General features: G+C 38.0%; 1 protein-coding gene across 1 annotated transcript; it reads right to left on the reverse strand.

Annotated features, from left to right (window-relative positions):
* Positions 1–441: 441 nt before the first annotated feature.
* On the reverse strand, positions 442–20416 carry LOC145451760 (uncharacterized). Its single transcript, XM_080329997.1, has 17 exons — positions 19007–20416; positions 18805–18946; positions 14725–14916; positions 14527–14666; positions 14261–14445; positions 13233–13345; positions 12797–12888; positions 9144–9299; positions 8401–8576; positions 7231–7531; positions 6556–6752; positions 5695–5870; positions 5433–5558; positions 4920–5056; positions 4528–4863; positions 3178–3395; positions 442–2663 (listed from the first exon to the last, which is right to left on the reverse strand). The coding sequence occupies exons 1-17, from the start codon at positions 19022–19024 to the stop codon at positions 2594–2596; spliced, it is 2775 nt and encodes a 924-aa protein (XP_080186123.1). The 5' UTR covers positions 19025–20416; the 3' UTR covers positions 442–2593.
* Positions 20417–21081: the final 665 nt, after the last annotated feature.

The raw sequence follows: 21081 nt of genomic DNA on the forward strand, positions 1-21081 counted from the left end.
AGAAATGAAGATAAGAAGTACAATTCTTACATTATGTGGGAAAACACCTAATTTGCAAACGTTAGGTTAAAATTAAGTTTTTTTAACATAAAAAATGTCAAAATTTTGTAGATCAAAATCTTCCGTTTTAGGTTAAAAAATTGCCCTAATAATAACATAGAATCACTAAAATTTGACTTTTAATCAAGTAGTGGGAATCTCCCAGAAGACGGAAAACTGTCCGCGGGCCGGACGAAATCCCGTCGCGGGATGTATGTTGCCCGCCCCTGCACTAGTAGCATATCCACTGAAAATCGCGCAAAGAATTCGTTGTCGGAAATTCAGCAAATATATTAGCCTATACTTACATTGAGCGTTCGCTCAGATGTGGTCGCGACACAAAGTTATGACCATACTTGATAGAACCACTGGCTTATACGCAGAAAATATTTATACTCCACATTCATCAATTCGTATATTACATCATTTCAAAACAGTATAAGATCATGGCATTAGGCCTTGACATCAGAAAGAATACGGAGTTATTTATCAAGTGTATTTACATATCAAATACCTACATCAACTTTACCTACGCATATCGGTGCAAACATGCTGGAAGGACGCATGTACGTGAAAGATACGATGCATCAGGCACTCAAGAAAATTTCAATTGGTATAGACATATTGAAATATTTGCAATTCAACTTCAAAGTAATTGTATATTATTTAATCACGTACTCATACCCGCTACGAACATGAAATAGGCTTGTGCGAAAAATGATGAAGAATCAATTGTCATGTGTAGATAGAATCCGGGCAAAGTATCCGGAGAGGGGACGTACAGTGGAACTTGACAAGGTATATTATTTATGCAGCAATAGGATTGATGATAGCACATATTTGGCTGGTAAACACCAGTGGGGCGGGGATAGTTTTCAAGTTTTTACAAAATTTTGTAGGGATACTGGCTCATGAACCACATAGAATTATGAATGTAGCATGTACGATCTATAAGTGCTCCAGTTGCATGGAACATACAGATTCCAGTTTTTCAAACTCTGTATAACTCCGAACAGCTGGAGAGGTGAAATGCGATGAAGTCCTAAAGCATTGGCAACATTAATAATATGGGATGAATATTAATATGGCCATTTATAGTGAGTTGGAACTACAGCGATGCAAAACTGTGAAAGTTCGATAAATGATCATGAAATACATCACGCTCAAACGTTAATGATTCCATTGCGATTTGGAATTACTGCCTCATAGAGTATCATGACAAAAGTCTCTGTAGAACGATATCCAAACAGTGAAGAAGAGTGGATATTTGCCTTGCTATGGAATTACAAGACAATCTCAATTTAATTAGCGAATGGTAAATAAAAGGTTTCAAACGCAAATATGTACGGCCTCACTGTTTACAGACGTGATTCACATAGCACTCTGCTCTTAACAGCATACCCGAGTTTGACTCAAATTATTTCATTTTGGTATAGTGATTGGCATAAATAATCATAGTTGCATAGGCCTATATACATACAACTGCAATTACTAGGCATTCTGAACAATCAATGTTAATATGGTCGTATAAAAATCTTTAGGACTAAGCAAAAATTACATGTGGAAGTTGATAACACATTGAAGCACTCGACCAGGTTTGCTATATAACAAAAAATTATTATTGATACAAAATAAAGTCTATATATGGTATGGTATATCATTTACAGAGGCCACAAGCAATATCGTAATCATCAAATATCGCAACCATTAATGATATTATCATAGCTTGAGCATATTCGTTTCACTATTAGACTAGATGCATGACGCAGAGCTACTTAATATAGGGTTACCATACGTCCCCTTTTAAGAGGATTTGTCCCCTTTATTTTTCACAAAATTGAAAGTGTCTTCAGAGAACACCTAAAAGTCCTATTTTTTCAGAAAAGTACTAGAATTTCATGGAAAAGTCGACTTTGAGGCAGAATTGTAGAAAAGTGGGTAATGCGGGAGTCGATCAAAATGACCTTTTTTCAAGTCAACATCACAAAAGTATCGTAAAAAAGCGGGTTTTTCGGGAGTTGAGACAATGTGATGACTTTTTATTTATTTTTAGCCAACACAGAAGTTTTGGTATTTTTTTTTCAAATTCACCAATTTTCTTAGCCGGGTACCAGAGCTTTCAGAATTTAATTTTTGTAAAGTGTCCTCTTTTTCAGCTCTCAAAATATGGTAACCCTACTTAATAGCTACTGCAAAACATTAAAATTTTGATTGCCAAAACCATACGAGAATGCGAAAGCGAAAGGTTGTTTGACTTGAAGCATTACCACAGTAGAAATAGTGCATAAACAACTGAATATTCAGCAGGTAGAGGTTATTTGACTAAAAACTCTATTCGCAACAAAGTACTTGACGGAATATCTCAGATGCCGTAATCATGATAGATGGAATGTTTAAAAAACTGTTGTTCTATGGAGGAAGTAAATGAGATGGAAGGAATGGAATTGTACATGAGAGGAGTCGGTAAAAAGCTATAAGAAAAAAAAAACAATATCAGTAAAATAGAGTTTTGATCATGTGCCTAAAATGTATATACATTGCAATTAAGCTAATGTCAGCGGATGCCTTTTGCTGCAAGAGCTTTCCGAAGTTCATCCAGGTATCCGCTATCCGGGTAACCATAACTGAAAAGAAAACGGGTCGGTCCTTTACATGCATGAAAATGTGACAAAAGACAGGATACGTATGTTTTTCTATAGTATATTCAATGAGTATCCGAGAAATGGTGGTAGAATGTAAGTTTGGTTTATTATAGAACCTCCAAAGACAAAAACTTTCTGCATAAACACATATAGACTTTGGATATGGTTCCCTATTTCTATGTGATAGTTGAAGAAATACTCGTAGTGCTATGGTGAACGTATGATGTTGTTATCAACGTCATTTTGTAATGTGCCACAATTCATTATGGCTGTTGCACAAATTAGAAAATAATCAATTCATTTCAAACATACAAAAACACCGCCAGATTTCAACAGTTAGGCCGTGAAAACGGCAAAATGCCAACCCTGCTGATTCTGACCTTGGTAAAAGGGTGATAAAAAGCATTGTGACGCCACACGAGAGCAACGTTACAATTGTTGAGTCGACTGTGATTTAATTGTAGTTCGCCGTCTATGTATAAAAGTATCTCAATACCTTTGCTTTCCACCCTTCGTATTGGTTTTGTGCGGAATACCGTTCCAAATAATCTGGTTATCTCTTCCGGTGGTCTGAGAGCGCCCTATCGTGAATGTCAATCCACAATCGAAAGCGCGTCTTATGAGTTTCAGCAGAGCTTGGCCTTCTGCAGTGTCAGGAAGGAATGCTTTCCGATCAGAACAATCATATCTTACCCCGGGGTTGGGATGTCCTATCTAAATAGAGTAAGATTAGTTAGGGCACCACATGGGATTTACAAAGGACAGTATCGGCACCAGCCATGATGTGATCACAATCTGCAAATATCTTCCAAATGTGGATGAAATACATCCTGAGTAATGAGCAGGGCTAGGCATAATCGAGTATCAGCATCTCAGCGATACGACTCTATAAGTAGTTACAATACAACGCTAGGAAGGAATCAACAACATACTATAATTATGTGACCACAAAGAAAAAAATAACAAAGACACCAAAATCAAAGTAAATTGTGTTTCTTATTTATACTATTAACTATTTCATTTCGCTGTGTGACAATAATTAAGTATGGATCATTACTTTGTAGAAACGTATTTTCCATAAAAATACATAGACCTGTGGTACATGCTCCTCATGATGTGACATGAACCTTTACGTATCGTAGCACTATGATTATTCGGTTTCGCAGTTCTGTTTCTAATAGCCAAATCTCATAAGGAAATACAGGAAAATACAGCGTCCAATGCCTGATCTATATCTGAGGTCGGTCGGTTATCTTCACTGACAGTTCATTAATCAAAACAAGTTATATGAACCAATGTATTACGGTACATAGAAAATGGAAAGACATAAAGTGTGTACAAATTTGATTGGATTGTGGATGTTGCTTGCCATCATTAGTTAAATTAAAATATCATTGCCAAAGGTGTTGAATGGAATGATGATTGGTCCACAATACAACAACCAACCGCTTGTCAACCTCTGATTTATATGGACCAGTCGTTATATTTGTGATGTTGAGCACACGAGTAAGATTAAATATGAATCGTAATCTGACAAATCTTTTCAAGTGATCAAAATGAATTCAAGAATATGTGAGTAAAGCCGCGAGGACAAGGTACGGGTTACTCCTGTCAGCAGCACGAGTGCGAGTTGGCAATCAAAACCTGACCTGTTCAGGGGCTATAGTCATGCCACTCATGCATATTTTTGGACGAAACACAAATGAAAAGAGCGTTGTAGTTGGCGATAGAGTCGCGGATTCTAGTATTTAAAATTTAACATAGAATTCACGTGGCTCTCAAGTCCCTATAGTAGTGTTGCATGATGACACAACACTGGTTTGGAGGAGTGATTAAAACTCGTTACCTGCTGAATCCCTGGCGGTATACGATAATTTATTACAATGGTGCTGTATCCTTCAAAGCCTGGTAGAGATCGCGAGTCGATGCTGGTACACATTGTAGCGTTGAAGAGCTGTATTCCAGTTGTACCCTTGGTATTGCTAACCGAAGACTGCTGCTGGATTGCAGGATTCCACGAAGACATATTGAAATGGTTGCTTTGTAGGAAAGGGCTTGTTGCTGGTGGCTGATTAAACGATGGCACTGCCCTGACGTATGTCGGAGATTGTATGTTCATCGGTGTTGAGTTGGGTTTAGATACGTCCACATTCTGCTTGCAATAAGGACAAGTCTTGTTTGTCTAAAAAGGATCGATTGTTAGCTCGAGCCAATGAATTCACAGTGTAATTTACTCGCCTGTGACTTCAACGCCATATCGATGCAAATGCTGTGAAATGCGTGACCGCACGTCAGTCTCTTAGTCACTTGCTGAGATAAAGCAGCCAGGCATATCGCGCATTTGTCTTCTTCTGGCTGTTTCACGGGAGGTTCGGCTGCAAAACAACAATTACACATCTTAAATTATTACGGTTGACCCAACGCACGGTTTGATAGGAAGGGACGTTAGTGCAATTGGTTAATCCACCGCGAACAAAGTTTCTGTAACATATTTCGAGGAGTAGGCTTATCTGGGCTTTATATGTCCTCCTCTAAGCCACTGTTCTTATGACATATTTAAAAAGGACGCATACAAGAGAAAAGAACGAAAGAAATTGTCCAAGAACAGACATAAGATCACCAAGGATGTCACATCATTTGCTGACAAGCACAATTTTTTCACTACAGAATTGCCTAATATAGAAGTAGATGCATCAAACAACCATAATTAAAATTTAATTGTACTAAAAACAGACTGGAATGATAGCAAACCTTTCTGTAGGAAGGCCGCTGATTGAACAGGGGATCTCTGTGCACCATCAGAACGGATGTTCGACAGCCTCTGCTTTGGCCTAGCACCAGAATTGTAGGGTCTTGTCCGTGGACTGGGTTGCGGCCCTGAAATAAGACATTATATTTTAAGAGTTCGGAAAAGTTTGTCAAAAAGTTGCCCCAATTGCTGCAGCACAATTTCTTTAAGAGGAGACAGACATGAATAACAACATTCTATATTCGCATGACTTAATATCCTTACCATTTGCATTTTGGTTTTGATCAGTGGCCCAGGTAGTTGGTAAAGCTCCGCCTTGGGGTGATGTCTTGTCATGGATAACAAGATTTGATGAGTCGGTGCCAGACGGCTCCGGTATGTTTAGTTTCAAGAGTTGATTGGTCACGTTTTGAAGATATCTTGCTCTCGGGTAATCTTCACTGAATACGCAGAAAGAAATATTACATGTTTTTGAAGAAAAATTTTGCTCTGTGAAGGTATATTGCAGTTGGTATTACTCATGATTTGAAGCTGATGCAAATAATCAGAACAAGCACAGATTATTAATATTCTGAACAAGTACACATATAATTTCATATCGAGATCGTTTCCGTTGACGGGGCTATTTTAGGATTATTGTTTAGCTAACTTTATATTCAACCATACGCCTTCCGGGTATTACCAGTGTGGGAATCAATTCGCAGACTTTGAGACGCAAGTCATTTCGAACAGATATAGCCCCAAGTCGAGTCACAGGTCAAATCACGCAAATTCTCATAATGTCTGGAGTCAAGTCAAAAAATCTCAGATTTTACAATTTCAAGTCAATTTCAAGTACCGCGTAAGGAAATACTTTCACTTAGACAAGTCTGAGGAATTATTGTATAATCTGAAAACCGCAGATTATATTCCTCAAAGACTTTGTCTGCTTCTCTTCGTTGTGGGTCATTCGTTGCTAGGCTTCTGTTACAACTTGACATTAAAATATTCTAATTTTATTCTGATAATCATCAACCACCATCCTTGAAGTATCCTAGCTGTTTCATTGAATGCATCTGGATCGAGATTCAACCCAAGAATTGATGTTTATGAGATAACTATAATAATTAGGAAAATTATTCTTACGCAGTCAACAAAGAGACTGTGGGACGGACACGAAACGAAGGTTCTCCATCTTTTTTTCCAACCGAAAACAGTAGACGTCTGTCAAATGCCGTTTTTAACATCGCAGCGACTTTCCTTCCCTTGTCAGTACCGGGAAGCGCAGCCACAATATTCACTTGACTGTACTGAATTTCAAATGATTTGGACGGTTTGTAACCCTGCAATAAGTAGACACTGGGTGGAAAACTTCATTTTGTGAGAATGTATCAGTCAAATTGATATAACATGCGATAGGATTTTCAGGTGTGTTGTGCTTGTCACGAGAAATATACATAAGAAGTGTTTCATGACTAATTCGTTCATGCTAGTGCATAATATATGTGTTTTGTAACTGTTGTTCTGAATCAATATTCACACTCAAATACTGTATGCAATTGGTTCAATAATCACAATACGGCTTGGGCATGGTAAACAACAAAATCGGTGTGGATTTAGTGTCTGTGACTGTGTCTATAAGACAGGGCGTTGTGGTATGTAAAATAAACCCTGTCGATTGAGGAAGAACACGCAACAGCACACTCAAGCAACCTACTGTAGTCAGATCATAAGAAGATGATAATATTACACACATTAACCTTCACTCTCTGTTCTATATCTGGAGTAGAAATGTGTATTGGTAAAATCATTCAACGGTACCTTTACTTTCATTTTCCCACCGGCAAATCGCACGTACATCATTATTCTTCCGCCATTGCCTACACCATTGAGATTTCGGGGATCTCTTTCAAATCTCAAGATCCCGTTATCTGGCTGATCGAAAGGACCACCCTTTCTTAACGTGATCAGCTTTCTTTCCTCCTCCTCGTCATCTGACGACTCCCCGTGGTGGGCTTGTAGTTTCCGCGGCAACGGTGGGGTGGAATCGGATGGAGGAAAACCCAGTTTCACCAATTCAGAATGCAATCGAGGTAAATAGTCTGGTATTGGGTAGTCGTCGCTAAAATAAACATAATCACTGGTTCTATTATTGTCATTTGCTCAAGACACACAATGTAGAATGCGATACACAGTGACACAATGTGATGTATTGAATAGTTTGTAGGATTTCCGAACAAACAAGCACGGTCTCTAAATCTAACATCCACCACAGCCTGATGTAACAATACCCGAGCTTGATCTTTCAGGGTTCTATCATTTTGACAGTTTCCATGACCTTTTCTTTTGCTTCCCTGTATTAGTCCTACACCGGGTCTTTCTCAAGGTTTTTATGAAAGACATAGGGGTACTCCCCTTGACGCATAAAAACGTACTACCATCGAGACTCAAACCTTACTCTCCTGTACCAGAGCCTAAGTGTACCGAAGTGGATTAATCAACTGCGACAGCTCCCCCATTGGAACCCTATCGGCACATTGCATTTGACCTCGGTGAATAAAACGTTCTAGGTCATACACACACTTAATCTATCTTTGAATCACAATGGTAATAATAGCCACGATTAGACGGAAGTAAAGTACAGGCATATTGTCTCAAATGTCATTTTCAGCAAGTTTCGTGAAGGGATTTCAAGATTTAATTTTGTGATCTACTTATGAATGATCTCAAGTCAAAATGTCACATACTAAAGATTTTAGTCCTACGAAATTACTTAAATCTGTCGGGTCATAGTCACAGACATAGGTCATATTGTGGGGGTAAGGGTGGAAGGTGCCTTCCCCACAAGATCTTGACTAGGGCATTGTGATGTAATATGGTTTCATCACGTCACGAAGAACCCATGATGAACCCACGTCCGCGTTAAAATGTCCAACAACCATAGTCAACAGCATATCGATCAATGACATGTAATAACGACATGTCACTCACCTGCTTAATAGAAGAACTTTACACCTGATAACAAATTTCCCAGCCTTCTGAGCGACAACAAATAATTTCTTGGAATTGGCAGCACTTTTAATCATGCCATACAATTGCCTCCCCTCCCGACTATCTGGTAAGCATCCTGTCTTATGGTAAGAGAGATACTGTATGGTATCGTCGTCCTGAAACATGGTTATTCTGGTGAATTGGGGCTTAGTATAGCAATCAAAATAATAACTAGCTATTGAAATTTCTCGAAAAAAGCGGTAACATAAGTGTTGGTAAAGAGTCGGTGAATACCAGATATGCAGTATTAGGTCAAAATTTTATTTAAGAACAGATGTGGTCACTGGTCAGGTACAAGCGAAGGCAGTAAGAGTTGTCACATAAGCCATTCATGGACAAGTATTGATTTCCAAATCACGAGGCTTTAATAAGTAGTTTGAGATTACATATCTACTGTCCATTAGTTCGCTGTCCAAGTACTTTTTGACTTTAAGTTGAATTGAAGCAATACATATGTACGCACTTCAGTAAATCTCACAACTGTGCTCCTGCTTTTACCATACTGGCGATTTCATTCAGTTGTCTGTCTATATAACTTTTACTGCATAAAGTAGCATACGGCAGTGTAATAATTGTTGGATTATGACAGGGCATGCTCGAGAGTTTATAAAACAAATGCCGCTCAAACTCAGATGTGTGTCAATGAATTTGTATTCAGCGGAGGGGTAGTGTTGTCAACATACCTCGCCCATGATTTGTCCACCGTCGAATCTGAAATACATGTGGATCGCTCCCGTTCCCTCAAACCCTTTCAAACTTTTATCGTGAAGTTCAGAATTCATTTTCAAGCCGTCAGGTTGAGGAAAACGCCGGTCGTCTGCAGTTTTTGATGGCGCAGCCTGTAAATACATAGCATCGATCAATTGAAAACAATCAGACATATTAGAACCACAATGATGAAAAGGTTCCAGCCAGTAACTGCAAATACAAATATCTCTGCCAGGGTTGTAACCAAATCACAAGGTTCCGAGTCACAAGTCAATCTCACTTTTATAGTTTTGACTCGAGTCAAGTTGAGTCATTTTCAACTCACTATCGAGTCAAGTCCGAGTCCAAGTCATTCAGTAGAGAGTCGAGTCTGAGTCATACTGTTGTGACTCGAGTCTGAGTCCAAGTCATTGTGTTCACTGTTCAGTTTAGAGTTCAATCCGGTTCTGCCCCCCCCCCTTTTAAACTCTGCTTGAGTGATATAGAATGACTCGTATTCATAATACTGTCATTTTCCTCAGTCCAAAAGTTTCTAGCCCCATTTTCCAAGCATCAGGACTTATAGACGAAATACCAATAAAGTGGTGACTTTGATATTCTTCAAGTTACATGCACAATGACTCGAGTACAAGTCGAGTCAATACAAAAATTGACTCGAGTTGAGTCATTTAACACATTTGAAAAATTGAATCGAGTCTCGTTGAGTCTCCAAAAATCCGTGACCAGAGTCGAGTCATTACAACCCTGATCTCTACTAGGTTACGGCTAATGACAATGGCAGGACACACGTCGACCTGAAATTCAACTGAAGAGTAAGTAGTTACTTTACTGCATCATCTGATCTAATATGGCTGCTTTGTGCAAGATTTCTTCAGAATTCCTAAACAGTTTCCATGGTTTCCCTGACTTAGTCTCAGGGGTACCCTGGAGCTCAAGGTACACACTTAATTCTTACATATGATTTGTGATGACATACCCGTCTTGGCCATCATTCGTTGGATGTAATTAGGTCTGATGAGTAGTCAATTGCGCACTGTGCAGTAGGGTTGTTCAAAAATAAATTTTGTTCCCAAATTTCACTCGCTTAGTGATAAAATTGTCAGGTTGCCTAAAAAAACGCCACACACCAAATTTCGGTCAATTCCGACCAGTAAAGGCAATCTTAAATTGAAATTTCGACCATTTATGGATTTATAGTATTTACGGTGGCCAATCTCATTACGATCAGATATCGTGTTCCGGGCATGCCTGAAGGGAAAGTGAAGCTTTTATCACGCATTTACATCTTGATACTGGGCTGTGATAGAGTTGATATGAACTAATTGCTAATTAATGAAAAATTAATTTGACACTGATTTGCTGGAAATGAGCCAACGAAATTGAAACAGTCTCGTCAAAACGATGGTGATATACATTAGCAAACAAAATAGTTTTGAGGCTGAAATTGGGCAGCATGAAGAGAAAATGAGCTGATGCACAGGTTAAATACAGCAAAATATATTTCCCAGGTTAATATGGATCCCTGAGAGTAGTTTTTGTCGTGCCGATGTAGATTTGACGACGTTGTTGCTGTTTTCTTTGCAGTGCGTTATGATATTTGCTTTCCACGACTCCTATATACCTAAATAGCTGGTTCGTGGTACAGAACTTGAATATAGCTTTCAATACAACATCCATTGTAACAGAATATTTATTTAACTCGAAGACTTTTCGGGTGCCTCTTTTCAAGAGTTAACGGCACACTAAAGGGATTTAAACAGATACAAAAGCAAAAACAAAAAGGCAATGTATGAAGCAACAATCAAAATCACAGACCATGAAATTCGCATTGTACCAATGGCAACAATAACAAACTATGAAGTATACGGACATACGGTACTATAGTTGCAGCACAATTCGTAAATAAACAGTTACACGCATGAAACAATACGCACTAATGAGAAATTTGTAGGTTATAGAGGAAATGTTTTTGTCTACATAAAATAGGTTTGTTCAACTGAATAATAGTAGACTCCAGCACTTTTAGATGAAACAAAGATCTACCACGCGCAATGACAGTGAACATATTGTCATCATAGTGCTGTGCACAGGCGAGGTTTTCACTCAAATGCTGACCAATTGACGAAGCATATGCTTGGTAATCGTAAATCCCTTTAGTGTGCCGTTAACTCTTGAAAAGAGGCACCCGAAAAGTCTTCGAGTTTAATAAATATTCAGTTACAATGGATGTTGTATGGAAAGCTATATCCTATATACCTCTACAAGGCGAATTGCAAATGCTGAGGCATTATTTTCAAATTTTAGCGGATCCGCATCATCATAGGACATTAATATGTACCGTAGTGAACTAGCACCAGTCAGCAATAGGATGTTTGAGGAATGTCATGCTACCACTTGGCAGTGCAGAAAGGAGGAATGTTATCGTGCCTTTTCTTCTGCAGTCAGAGAGTTTGCGGGGTATATAGCCAGTTCAATACACTACAAGATTGCGATCCAATTAAAAGATAAGGGGTAGGCAAACATTGCACAGTGAGTTCAACGTGGCGTATCTACGGGGTCATTGTCTCAAATATCGAAACACGAGACCAGCATCACTATCAACCTAATTATGACCTGAGATTCCTTGAATATCGAATCGAGTTCCCTTGATATAAATGTTTGGAGAATGATGTGCGATCTCTGAAAGTCGACATAATGTCTCGCAAGTAGTAGTTCGCTTGCCTGAGGAAGATAGACATTCTATCGCAGTATATCGGAAAAAACAAATGTCGTAATGCGATGTGAAGACAACATCCACAAGCTCATTTGCTCTAATTACGTGAAATTCACACTGGTGCGACAAAAGATACCGCCTAAAGTCTGGGAATATATTTTACTGTATTTAACCTGTTAGGCAATTTATTTTCTCTATATGGTCCCGGATTTCAGTGCTGAAAGTATTCATATGCCATGTATATCATTATCGTTTTCATGAGGCTCTTTCAATGTAGTTCCAGCTTATCAGGGTCATATTCATTTTTCATATAGGCTATTAGCAACTTCATCATGCAATCTCGATCACAGGACTTTATCAAAATGTAACGGGTGAAAAAAGCTTAATTCTCACTCCAGACATACCTGGAACAATATGTTTCGTCATACCGAAGTGTTGAAATTTGCCTCCGTAAATACTATAATTTCAAAAATGGTCGAAATTTAAATTCAAGATTGCATGGCCTTTACTGGTCGGAATTGACTGAAACAATTTTATCACTAAGCGAGTGAAATGTGGATAAATAAGTTATTTTTGAACAACCCTACTGTGCAGTGGTGTATGCAGGGGAGGTTGGGTACGAAATTGGAATCCCGTCCTTTTGAGATTCCACTTCTATCTCCAATATCTATAAGCTCATACGTAAGTAAGCAATTGGTATCAAGCTGCTGCTTCCGACTGAACAATACGATGAGCCTCATATTTGTGAACTGGTATCCAAAGGGGAATACCAGCAGTTTTGTTGTTACATATGATTTGTACTGCTAACCGGATAGCAAGCTAATGAGTTCAATATCACTGCCACAGATTGCACAGGATTCTCACTGCTAACTGTTTAGCTGTTTAGCTTTCATTAGGAATGACAAATTGACTGACCTTTTCACGAACAGGTGCTGTCTGAAGTGTGTCAATAATCGTGGAATTGATGGCTGCAGACGAATTCGGCTCCACTCGACGTACAATATGTTCTGCAATTATCATTCCAATATTTGTATTAGACGTCAATGTATATTTTGGTCATGCTAATCTAATGCTGACATAATCGTCCTGGGTCATGTTTTGTCACCACATAAATGATGACATAACACAATACCGTCGCTAAGCTAAGCTAGCTTGTGAACCAAGTGATGCCAAATGGAAGTTAAAATGAAGTTGTGTAAATAGCAAATATTTTTCCGAAATTTGAAATAGTTTATTTTATCAATTTAACTACTGTGTCTCTACAATAGCCACACAATTGTAAACAGTCCCTTATGTCAAATACCGTGTCCCTATAATACACCGCGAGTGGTTGAAGAATACATGGCCTTACCCAGTCCCTGAGAATTTTCGCCGTTGGGTGGGGATACAGTTACATCCAAGTCTGACAGTATACTTTGAATTTCCGCCATTTTACTTCCAGTAACTTCCAATTCAGATTTGTTGCTGCGAAGGAAAAGAGTAAAATGATGTGCCAATGAATAAACGACCAACATGCAACGACTTCAAATAATAATATGAATTGCAATTTCAATGGCCGACAAAAAACAGTAAAGATGGACAAATGTACGATGTTGCTCACAATATATCTTGGTCCAGAATCGATCACATAGAAGCAGATTTGGAGCACTAGATAATTCTAGCTGTGAAATTTGAGCGAAATGCTGGTGTTCAAATACTAATCTAATTTATGAAATGTTTCTATGCTACCTGAAAATGCTACAAAAGAACTGCATATTGTGAAACGAGCCAAGCTTGCTGCACAGTACAGGGATTTGCCATTGTTATGCTTATGAGAATAAACTATAATTTGATATCAACGGAACTTGATTCAATTACCAAGTTTTCGCAAATTCAGCAATTCTAATTCTAATTACAGAGTAATTTCGAATAAACTGTGTAGCTATAATACGAATTCTAATCTAATTTCAACAAGTAGAAAATCTTCTAGTTGTCAAACTTAGCATGGAATGAGGTAAACCAGAAGAGAGTGGGCTGCAAGGAGAAAGAAATGTACTTGATTGTTAACAATGAGAAAATATTGATAGTAAATAGCCTTTGTAACAAAATTTGATTGAATGAATTGGCTTTACCAGTCAACGTATTTTCATAATGGCTTTTGAAAGTGACATTACCCTGGGCATGCTATTTTTTGCTTATTTTGTACTATTCTCAGAATTATATGTTTTCTATAAAAATTGTAGTCACAATTTAGCCAATACAGACCGCTTGCTTACTATTGGTTTACAAATTGAAGCTATCAATTCAGGCAACAAATCTTGATATAAACTGAATTGTTGAATTTTAAAACACTTAGAAAAATGAAGTATCAGAAATCTTGAAAGGTAGACATAAATTTACCCCGGAAGTAGCTGATACGCTGACTGAATCGTAAAACCCACTCCGTGAATATCTCTTCCGATGTAGAACAGTTTCCGTCCTTTGAAGGCCCGTTTAAGCAGTTCGTCAACATTACGCCCAGTAGGTGTCAGAGGTAGAATAATCACACACTCATAAGAAGTGTATCTGATAACATCACCTGGAATCTGTTGGTATGTAACATACATGGTCGAAATTCCAATATATATAACTGATATTCCAAGAAATCTGGAAACAAATATGCTCACCGGAATTTGTCCACCAGGAAAGCGAAATTTTCGTTTTATTACACCTGAACCCTCTATATCTTCAGAAATTGTGTGCCCATTCTTAGGCTGTGGAAATGGGGAGTCTGACCATTCAGGTGCCAGAGAATCATATTCGATGCCTGAAGTGCCATGTGTAATCACTTCAAGTTATGCTACTATTATTAGCACCAATATTACCTGTCGCGCCAAGGTTTTGCATGTATTCCAAAGGTGAAGTTTGTCGTTTTTCAAATTTAGCGCCTCTAGTAAAGTCTTGTTGCCATTCATGGAGATCTAGTCTTTCTTGTCGAAATGGATCTATTGTTTGCGTAGTCTGGGATTTCAGTATTTCACATTTCTTCTCAAATTCCACCAATATCTTCAATGAGTCTAGTAATAATAAATAGTAGGCTAATAATCGTGGTCTAATATTTTCATCCGCTCAAGGTACACGATGTACAACGCAACGCACAATGTGATGGAATGACGAGATGGGAGGGATGCTAAGATGCGTTGAAACGGAAGATTGTTATGGATAATGGCGATCCGTCATGGCTTGACTAAATAAAAGGTCATTCTTCCGAGCAGGTGGCCGTAAACTGGTTTTCACGGCTAATTACATTAGGTTGTTTTTTCAGTCAGCCTTCGCATAATTGCAGCCTATAGAAGCCAGTTTTTTCTGCCGACATTACCGCTTTTAGTTGTCTCTATATGTCATCACTGGGGCTATTTTTTCACATATCAAATTTTGTCAAAATTGTAGCATTAGGTCAAAAATTGTCAAAATTGTTTACGACGTCAAAATTATTTTGCAACCTGCATTTCGTTTGTATCGTAGATGTTTGCGCTGTGGATGAATCATAGCCTATATAAAGGCCAAAGATGATCTTATCATTTGACATTTTACAGCTTGTAGCCTACCGTTGTAGACGGCTCAATGTCTGGTCATTGTGAATCATAAACGGTCAAATGAAACAAATACGTTGACATAGTTTTCTGCTCAACGTAGCATACCACATTATGTTAACTGAAGCAAGACTGGGTGGACATTGGTTAGCATATGAAGAAGCACATGATGAAAAATTGTGATGTGGACAACATTTTCAGAATGAAGCAACACAGTGTGTCACAGTGCTGCTGTTTAATGCTCTTTGTCCACTTTTGGCAAGCTACTCAGTAAAGACAGACGCTTTCTACCCGAGAATGCAGTTAAGTATTTCTCATGGTACCACAACAAATTTTAATTATTTCTACCATAATGCGTGATGTAACTAATGATATTCTTCATGGGTCCAGATTCAGTTAAATTAAACTTTTTCATGAAAAAAATTTGTCAGTTTTTTTTCAAAAAAGTTTTTTCTCAGGCCAAACTACTTCGTAAGGACATACAGTTCCAACCTGAAATGAAGATAAGTAGTACAATTCTAACATTATGTGGGAAAACACCTAATTTACATGCTTGAGGCCAAGATTTGGTCAAAATCAAGTTTTTTAAGGTAAAAAATTTTTTAGGTTAACATAAATCGCCCTAGTCATTCCCTATCACAGCAATAAAAGAAGACAAACTGCGAAAAAAGAGGACATTAGGCTTGTCTTGAAAAATGAGGACAAATCCTCTTGAAGAGGAGATATGCCATGCTATCCATATTGTTGCAGCCTTTTCCTCCGTTTCCCTGTACAGTGTACACGTTCTTTATCGAATCTTTCCCTAGGATTTTTTGTGAAGACCTCGTAAGAGCAGCACGGATAAACCTCGGAACGTGCTACTGACGAGGCTTGAACCGTGGCGTCTCTTACCGATGGTGGAGGTTGTATCAACTGTATCTCAGTGTCAATTTAAGGTCTAGAAAATGCTAATATAGCACTAGGTTAATGAAATTATGATATAAATAGTACCATCTTTGTTTTTGAACAACATTTCGATACTAGGTTACAATTTCAGAGGTAGCGTAATTTTGAGCATGTCACAAAACCAACATTCAGAACTATTTTTATCAATTTCAGGAATATTTTGAAATGTACAAGAACAGAAAATTCCAGATTTGAATGTGGAAACCGCCTACAAATCAATTCCCTGTGCATTCCCAAGATCAACTATTTCTCATTTTCTAATGTTTCGAGATTAACAGAGTTCAAAAGAACAAACGGCAAATATATCAATAAGACATCACACCAGATACTTCCGTTTACTACACACAAGGACTTTTGAAAAATTATCATTTTTACTTGGAAATAGATGCTACAAATTAGATTGATTAATAAGCATGAACTAAAATGAATCTCTAGTTGGGTCCAACCTCTATGCATAGGAAATGACATCGCAAAAAACAGTAATCAAAACAATAGTAAACGAACTATCCACCTTCATAATTGCTCATCAGCAAGATGCACAATTGTGCAATGTGCATTTACATGAAAGTATAACTTTTTAACCTGGTAGGGCCTACTGCGTTCTGATTGTATTTATTTTGTCGACAATGCCGACAGTATTAGCGGATATCAAATACGCTCGTTGATGCATGTTTAAGGCAGATTCAAGGTTATTCAGTATCAAGATGTCATTCTGAACCTGTATGACATAACCATCGCTAATCACCGTACGCCAAACGGCAGCATTGTCTCAAAACTAGTGGTGCTTAACTGGAGTTCCGCGGACCTTGCAAAGCAATTTCAGGGGGTCCACGAAATCTATTTTCTTCTCTGTTATGGACATTATTAACAACTTTTCAAGAAAATCTTCACGATGAGCTGCTGGGTGGAAATGATTAGGCTAGATGTGATATGTTCATGTAAAAATATGAAATTGGGGGTGTTGACCCTCGGCTCACCCTGGCTACATGCCTGCTACTCAAATAGAATAATGAATTAGTTCGAGGAATCAGACTTGGACAGCTAGATAATAATTCCAGTTGTCGAATTAGACTATAATTAGAAAGAAATGCCGGTATAATCTAGTTGTAATCTAATATGTGAACTGTTTCTATATGCTCTAATTATAATTCTAATCCATCAAATTTGAAAAACGTTGTGTAGCTATAATTCTAGCTTAAATTCTAATGTTACTCAGGTAGAATAGTTGTCGACATTGACAAAATAGATATACGCTGACATTGACAAAATAGTTTCAACCAGTGCTCCTGTTCAGTGTTCACATTGTTCACTGGAATATATAGCAGGGCGGGCAATGGTAATGGTATAAACACATCCACGTCTTTCGTGATACACATCGCTGTTCGCAAAATCGCATGGCTTCAGATTTGGGATTTCAGGGTGCGTTGATTAATCAGAAGGAAAATCAAACTTGGCGACGCAAATATGACAATGGAGTTTTCAAACCCACACTCTCATCCCGGGTCATGGACGAGAAATTGACTCTCTTGCATGGAAGTGTCATTCCTAATTACAAATTCAAATTTTAAAGTATAGTCATCTAAAATCCAGATGTGTCGGTAGCTTGCTCACAACGCCGTTAAAATGTAAGGCACAACATTATGTTACCGTCGAAGAATTTGAGAATCGAGTGGTTAAGTTAACCAAATGGAATCGGTTAACGATGGTCTCCGCCTCAGGAGATTTTCATGGCTTGGAGCAACTGATTGAACAGCGCGTCACTGTCAGTTGAGCTATTGAGGTGTGCCCACCCTTGCAGTAGGTGACTTGGGAAGCCGTGTATGCTGCTGAAGAACATGCTGTTGATTTGCATGTTTACTGTTGTCTATGAGTGTTGGTTTTGCTTTAAAATGCACATCCTAATTGCCTTAAGTTTCAAACATCATAATTATGGAAATAAAATAATAACTATGTAGCTCGCAAAAGTTTCCCGAACCCTGTAGCTAGGTTGAAGTGTACCATGCTCAACTGTTGTTTTTCACTGTGTCGGATCCTCAAATGTTACAAAATCAGCGTGATTTGTAGGGCCGAGTTGTAACATCTCTTCATTGTTCACACAGAAAATACGGCGCACACCACGAATCCCATGTTTAGTTAACGTCAATTTCGTGCCTCAGTGACGCCACGGATCTTCAATTGTAACATAATATTTGACATCAATGTATGTATGGCTTTTTGGGTATTATAATTCGAAATTTAGGGGAAATATGGCTCCATTGTCGAAAAAGGCTCCCAACCCCTGGTCTAGAAGCTTTCACAAAGAAAGCCTGTCTGACAAATCAAGTGTGACAAAACAATGCAATTACTGGTTGTAAATATTAATCAATTACAAGGGAGTTACAGATGAAAGGATATGACAGAATTGCTGTGATAATATAATAATTTTACCTGCTTGAATTTTAATCTTTCCCGGTTCAATGCTGACTTTTATTCCATCAAATGTTGCGACAAACTTCATGAATTGGTCCATTTCAATGTTATTTCTTGTCAAAGCAGATGCTTCAAGCTCTATTTGAGCAAGGCATATGAGCTGAATATGAAGGTTGAACACATAAATTGAGAATAAGTACACGGGCAGATTTTCACTTACTTCACTGCCAAATGACATTATGGAGATTTTTTTACGTCATCGAAGGGCTCTTCTGTAATCCGTTAAAATACCACTTAGATGGTTAAATCTTGTTACGAACAAAGAGTAATTTATTCCACAAATGAAAAGGGTTAGAAATTGGCATAATGGAACATTCGGATAAGGGACATTCAATGTCAAGACCTCTACGAGAGAACTCATTATATTATGCAAGCTGGAGTATTCAGGGCAGCCAGGATAAGCCATGACCTTGTGATGGTTTCAAACAGAAGGCTACTGAAGAATGTGAATATACAGATATGTCTTAGCAATTTGAAAGCAATTCAAACTCTCCAGCGGCTGGATTGTATTCATGAATATACTGTGAAACTTAATCCTCATCTTATCGTTCATTACAAATGAGCTAAAATAGTATGATTGAGAAATAGTATCGAGTTGAATAATTTGCCCAGCATCAGTGTTAGGATGCCAAAATTTTTGCACCGTCCTTGAACCAGCTGACACCAGAATTTCCTCCAAATACATACATCACGTTATTGAATGTGAATGCAGAAGCTTTATTTCTCGCTATTCTCAACGAACGAGCATCTGACCAGCTGCATGTAGCAGGATTGAAGGTGTGCAAGTTTATCTGATACCGAAGTGCTGTTTGGTCCATCGATTAAAACGAGCATCCCAGAATGAATTGTCTCGTCAGCATCATAAGTACACATTGCTGTAAATGCAGTCATGTACTTCAAGTTGGCAATGTAATTCCATGTGTTCTTATTTGGATCGTAACATTCCACACGGTCACTGAGCTGATCATAGTGCTTGCAATATATTATTCCATTTGATGCTACTACAACCATTGAAGCAGTTGTGCTGTTAGCCAACTGCTCCCATTCAGCATTGTGCTCATGATAATTCATCCGAAAGCTCTTTATGTTTGAAAATACATATGAGTAATCATCTATTGACACTGCTGAGCAAAATTTGTTCACCATATCTTTATGCATTTTATATATATCCATCCATGTTTTCTTGCATGGATCAAAAGACTTCAGGGGTATTATCCAAAAGAAAAACACAACACATGTATAACTTCCTTGTGAAAATCGGCATTTCAACGTCACATCAGCCCCCTCCACATGTGAATCATCAAATATAGACTCGAATATTTCACGCAAACATTCATTTGACGATGATACTGCAGGCTCATTTTCTGTGATACATCTTCTATACGACAGAGATACATTCCTTAATTCAATAAGCTTCATCATATCATTGAGAGCAGACAAACGCTCATGATCATGATCAATCCACATCAGCAAGGCCTTCAATTTTATTGTATTCTTTTCATTCATTTAATGACAAAATAATTTGACACAACCAAATTTCAATTCATAAAATCTTCGAAAGTGGCAATTGCTTCAAAATTGTTGACAGCAAACTGATTGCAAGTTTCCAAGAGATGTTCAGAATCATATAGCCTCGCTATATCCCTGGTGAAGAAAAATGTCGAGAAATCAAGTCATGACTTCGGAAACCTTGGAATTCCTTTGTAGAGTCTATGAGGTCTGAGCGTCTGAGCATATGAGCAACATGCATCAAATCTGTTTGCTTCTGTTCCGATACCGTTGCTTCTCCAGCATACATGAAATCAACACACTTGGCAACACATTCTGGATCAACCTCTTTGATTTCTACAACTCCTTTCTGTGTTATCTCTATGATTTAGCATCGCATCAAAATATTCAGAATTTGCTGAAATCACACACCTATGAACAGGTATATCTTTTTCTCCGGCCCGTATGATGAAGTCGCAATACTTCCTAGTCATTCTCAACTCATTGAATCTCATTAGAAGATCCAAAGCAAACTCACTCTTGTCAACTTCAACTTTGTGCTCGATTTTTGAAATTACCATTTTCGATCGAAATTTACTTAGTCACGTTGTATATCAAAAGATCTGGAAACAATTGCAGAATGATTGTAATTAAAATCATGATATGGTGGTGTAAAGACGGGGCTCGCAAAATTGACACCTAAATTGAACATAAAATAACACAATGGAAGAGCAAGAAAAATTTGAC

Source organism: Botryllus schlosseri, chromosome 12 (assembly GCF_051294905.1).
Source record: "Botryllus schlosseri isolate E-star chromosome 12, Bs_hap1, whole genome shotgun sequence".
Taxonomy (NCBI): Eukaryota; Metazoa; Chordata; class Ascidiacea; order Stolidobranchia; family Styelidae; genus Botryllus; species Botryllus schlosseri.